Here is a 5,167-nt window from a genome sequence, read left to right as displayed (position 1 = left end):
TAATACATGCAAGAGACCAGGGTAAAAATAAAACAAACAGACAGGACTGCTCGCATAAGAAAATGTCTATATTGCCAATAGAAGTCTTAACAATTATGTGCCAACAAGATTATTAGCACAACCAAAGAGAGCATGAAGATCTCTAATTTTTACATGAATTTAGGGTTCTTTTCTTTTCATTTACTTCCTAGTTTTTAAACTACAAGGTCCAGTTGCTGTCAATCTTTCCCTGCAACTGTCAGATGCAGAAACGGGAAGTAAAAGAACCCACAATGTATCCTCTGTATTCCAAGACGTTCAGGAGCTGCAAATAAACATAAAGTATTGAGGGAGGTGGATACTCCTCCAGGATTGCTCAAGTTAAGTTAAGTTAAGTTACTCTTTGCAATACCATCCCTGGGTGCTCAGGAAGGTCCTGTTGGGGCAGGACTGTTTCTCTGAGAGAGAGAAGAGGAAGCAGCTCATTTTAAACCGCAAATTACCAAAGCAAATGGCAATGATATTTGAAATCATAAAGAAAAGGATGTACCTGGAAAAAAGCAGACAAGCCACTAGGCAGCATTCGCTTCCATGCCATTTTGGTTTTGATGCATTAGAGCAGTTATCCTAGCAAGTAAGTGCTGCATCATTTATTTGGTACGCAGACCATTCAAAGATGCAAAGAAGGTAATTAAGGGGACACAACCCACACCACACAGACTTACCAACACATTGTATGTAGTTTTGCCTTTTTTTTTTTTCTTTTTTCCCTTTTTAAACAGTGCTTCAGAAAAATATGCTGTGTTACCATAACAAACTAAAATACTCTCTCAACCTCTTCAGAGTTTGTTGGGGTTGTTTTGTTTTGGTTTTGTGGTTGTTTTTTCTTTAATTTTTTCCACTTCTTTTGGTTCCAGGTAGGTTTTGTTTGTTCTTGTTCTACTTTACACTTTACTTTACAAAACCTATTCTCAACATTAATGGCTTCAGGAAGAAGAAATAAGGGAGAATTATGAGCACAAAAGAGAGCTGACAGTTGTGTACATTGTCTCTTTCCCTTGTGCCACTTGCAGGTGGGTAAGGGTACAGAAGAAATGGGGCATAATGTTGTATAGAATACAGTCAGACAGGAATTCCAGCTGGCATTCACGAAAGCAAAAGGGAACATTTTCCTCGTGTGAAATCGTTGTTTAAATCCTAGCCATACATAGCTATGGAATAATGGGGTCACTTATTTTCCACTACTTCCGTAAGATACTGCAGCAAGCTAATGATTTTACAAGAAAGACAGACAGTTTAAAGCATCGATTTCTTGCAGATTGCTCAATCCATAACTAATGAGCAGCCCTACAGGTTTTCAGTAAATTACAGTTTGCATAAACTCGTATTTCCTCCATCTGTAGATACAGAACAATTTCTTTTTGTAACCTTCAGCTGCCCCTTGTTGCTGTTTTTCCAATCTCTCTTAAGTAAGGTTCTATGGGTGGGTTGGATAAAATCCCTGTCTTGAGGGTTCTGACAGCATGCCTGAAAGAATATACTGTCCACTGTTACGCAGGCACACGTGCATCCCATGTCAAGTCCTAAATGTTCCCTTGTGAAGACAGTTAACATCCAATAAGGCAGGATGAGACGACAAATGGAATTCAAGCCTCTGTCACCTGTATCACTAAAACTCTGCCCCAGTTTGAAGGTGGGTTATATTTTACACCTGTAAGAGTGTGAGGTCAAATGGCGACTGTTATTTGGACCCACACAAGTAATTCTTCGTAACAAGCTAAAATCTCTCCGGTATGAAAAAAGTAGCGAAGGCAAAAACCTGTATGGATTGAGTGACAGGACTTTTGTCGCATATCTGCAGTATAGAAACAGGAAATTTAGAACTACGCTTGCTAACAGATTGAGTTCTAGATTACTGTATTACTGGTGATGCCAGTATGTTTCCTCTGGGCTTTGTAAGAAAAGGGTCAGTTCTATCATTATCAATTACTACAACAAGATCATTTTAGGCAAAACGGTTATACGCAAGCAGAAGTTCAAATCCTGTCAAGGAATTCATAGGCTCTGAAAAAACATTGTATTGGTTGTCACAAAAGAGCAATGTGGCTGGAGGGCTGTTAGTACGGGAGTGTTGAATCATCCCACTCCAGCTGCTCTTGCCTGATGGCATTCTGTTTGTCTCCCTTTCGGACAATCACTTCCTCTTCCTCCTCCTCTTCCTCCTCCTCCTCTTCACTTTCATCTGATTCAGCACTGGTTGTGTCTTCCTCTTCATCTTCTATGTCGTCGTCTTCCTCCTCACTCTCCTCTCCCGTCTGGTGAGGCTTTTCATATTTCTACAGTACATTTAAATAAATGAGAGACAGACAGTAGAAGAAAACTCCCTTCTTGCTAGCCAGTGGCTGTGAGCATTTATTCGACATTCAGAAATGCTAACATGCTGCAAAAATCTGCTCGCCATCGTTACGTGACTATTAGCCGTCAAATAGGACACAATACAGTAGCAAATGTTCAAACACTCCTGTAACAAGAATGGCATGTCAATAAGCCATAGCTTTGTTAGTCAAGCCGCCAAAATTTAACCCTTCAATGTCAGTTTCTTTAATCTGCTGACCCTTTCCCCTCCTTTTAGCATACTAGTGCTTATATTATAAAGTTAAAAGCAAAATAGCTATTTCAGCCCAGGTACCTAGGCTGCGAATATGGACAGAGAGGAAGTGGTGTTGTACCGAAGAATTCTTCACTATCCTATTTAGTAATTATATATGACAACAAATACTAAGCCAGTCAGTCCTCAATTATGTATTATCATGGTGCGTGGAGCTCAAAACTGAGATGGGGTCCTGAGTGTACGTGCATACAACTGTTCCGCCAAGCCTGAACGAGTGTACTCGGAGAGAGGGTTGTTAAAACTCACTGCTAAAAAAGCTACCCGCCCAGACAGTAACTCCGGGTACTATCGTGCTATAATACTATGCCTCAGTTATGTACCTCCATGGGGTTGACGGTAATAGTCAGAGCAGAATCATCCCAATCCATTTCATTTTCTTTGCTTCCTTCGTTGTCTACAGAGCTGTGCTGATGAGCTGTCCGAATTCGGTAGACCCCCAAGGTTATGATGAAAATGAGCATGCTCACACAGATTATGGTAACAATAGTAGCCACACTTGGAACCACTGGAACAAAAGGTGGAAAAGGGAATGGGCTTATGTCTTTTGTGGAACAAACTGCCTGCAAGACACTAAATACATTGTCTATTTTTTCCCCTCAGTGCACCTCTTCCCTTGGATTGAGAATCAGCACAGCCATCTGCATGGGACTACAGAAAGTGTTGACAGATGCCCACCTACTAAGGCAGAGCATACATGAATAGCATTTACAGATACCTTATAATGAGCATTATAAATCATAACAAAAACAGTGAGTATGCCTACCATTTGTTCTTTAAGCCACTTTATTACAGAATGCAAGTAGCCAATCAGTGCAGAGGCAATTAGTTTCACAGAAATGTTTTTGCAATACGGTTCACTTATCTATCTTACCTGCATGTTGTCTCCTGATTGTAGCGGAGGTGTTAACCTCGCTTGTGAGAAAAGGTATATCTCAAAGTTTATATTTTCAAAGGTCCCAAACACTTGCACTGTGATTTCAATCTCAGTCTCCAAGAAATAAAACACCACAGTGCCACTCTATTTGCCTGTGTTACAACCTTCCTGGGAGACTCTTAAGGACTCAAGACATTTTTCCTCACCGTTCTGTTGCACTCCGAGAAGCCTCTGTCTCCACCTAGCCCCAGGAAGAAAACTCTCTGAACTCCTCTGATGTTGTCAGCTCCATAATTAGGCTAGTGGAGGAGTGCTGCCACTTTTTATGTACCTTTGCTACCTAGGTACTGCAGTCCTTAGGAGCTGTAGTAGCTCTGTACCCAATTTTATTGCCTTGCCCTGCCTGTAAGCGTGGAACTCTGAAATCAGAACAATATTAAAGAAGAAAGACCTAGTTTGTACTCATTCATTCTGTACTAATTCAATTTCATTTTAGTAGAATGTCTGTACAAGTGTACAGAACAATACAGTAATTTTCTAAGCGTAACCGTATATAACTATCTACGCCTTACGTCAGCTTTACTTCTTTATATATGTTATCATTCAGGCAAAAGGATTTCAGAATCCAGCGTTTGAACGGGTCTCTTTGAGCTAGGTTTAACTAACTTCATTGAGAAGGCTTCAGACTTGGGTATGCATTTTAACACATATAGTCCAAACATGCAATTTGAATTCTGTATTTAGTATCTACTAATGCCTCCTGCACATGGCTAGGTGGACCAATCTTCGCTCCGGAGGGCTCCAGACTGAGGCCTGGACAGTAGCTAATAGAAGCACTGCAGCAATTAATTACATACATGTTTAAAAAAAAAATACAAACATTTCTTCCTTTTGCTTAGAAAGGGGTGGGCAGAAATTAATATGCCATAGAAATACAGATGTACAAAGACAACATGAGCATAAATATTGCCCTTCATACCATTCAATACTAGAAACAAGACGACTTCTTAACTGTGTGCGTCAGAGTACGTAACCTTTAATGAAGACTTTATAAAAAAGGATACCAGTTTTTAATTACAAAGGACATCCTCAGAAAGAAAGAAGATAATTCAGTGTTAGCTTCTTTCATACCTGTCCAATGATCTCTGTAAGGTTTCACAAGCTGCAACTATGGACTTCAGGGCTTTATTTGTTGGCCGGGCTGAACCACAAGGGAAATACCAACATACCAGAATCATTAGGAGCAGTCTCTCTTAAAGACATCACATACCTGAGTTGTCAACACCACTTATGGTTCTCTCTGGGTGGTGGACAGATTGGAGAAATTGTGGTTGTACTATCATATGATTTACATGGTCCATGAAGTTGGAGTTGGAGCTGTGTAGAATATTAACCTGGCACACGAGAAAAATGAGAGATCAGATACTAAAAAGTGCTCTATTATTCCAAACCTGCTGGCTCCGTACATTACTGTGAAGCTCATCACCAGATAGGAACATTATTATGTACATCTTAAAGGCCAAATTCACTTTTTTATGCCAGTGAAAAATACACAGGTTAATACATTTCTAATTCCTAGCACTAAAAACGCATTCTAACATTTCTAGCTGTAGACTATATGAAGTGGCACAGAAAAGGATTTT

At 40.0% G+C, this 5,167-nt stretch overlaps 1 protein-coding gene across 1 annotated transcript in view; it reads right to left on the bottom strand.

The window, feature by feature from the left end:
• Positions 1-2,096: 2,096 nt before the first annotated feature.
• The window catches only part of CLSTN2 (calsyntenin 2), a gene marked incomplete at its 5' end in the record, with an annotated part of 84,240 nt that continues 81,169 nt past the window's right edge, over positions 2,097-5,167 (bottom strand). The window contains 3 exons of the mRNA XM_010286522.1: positions 2,097-2,315; positions 2,971-3,155; positions 4,795-4,918. Coding sequence (XP_010284824.1) covers positions 2,097-2,315; positions 2,971-3,155; positions 4,795-4,918 — 528 coding nt within the window. The remainder of the gene's footprint in view (positions 2,316-2,970; positions 3,156-4,794; positions 4,919-5,167) is intronic.

This window comes from Phaethon lepturus, unplaced genomic scaffold (assembly GCF_000687285.1).
Source record: "Phaethon lepturus isolate BGI_N335 unplaced genomic scaffold, ASM68728v1 scaffold27144, whole genome shotgun sequence".
Taxonomy (NCBI): domain Eukaryota; kingdom Metazoa; phylum Chordata; class Aves; order Phaethontiformes; family Phaethontidae; genus Phaethon; species Phaethon lepturus.
The sequence above is the reverse complement of the archived record's forward strand: the minus strand, read 5'-3'. Positions and strand labels throughout refer to the sequence as shown.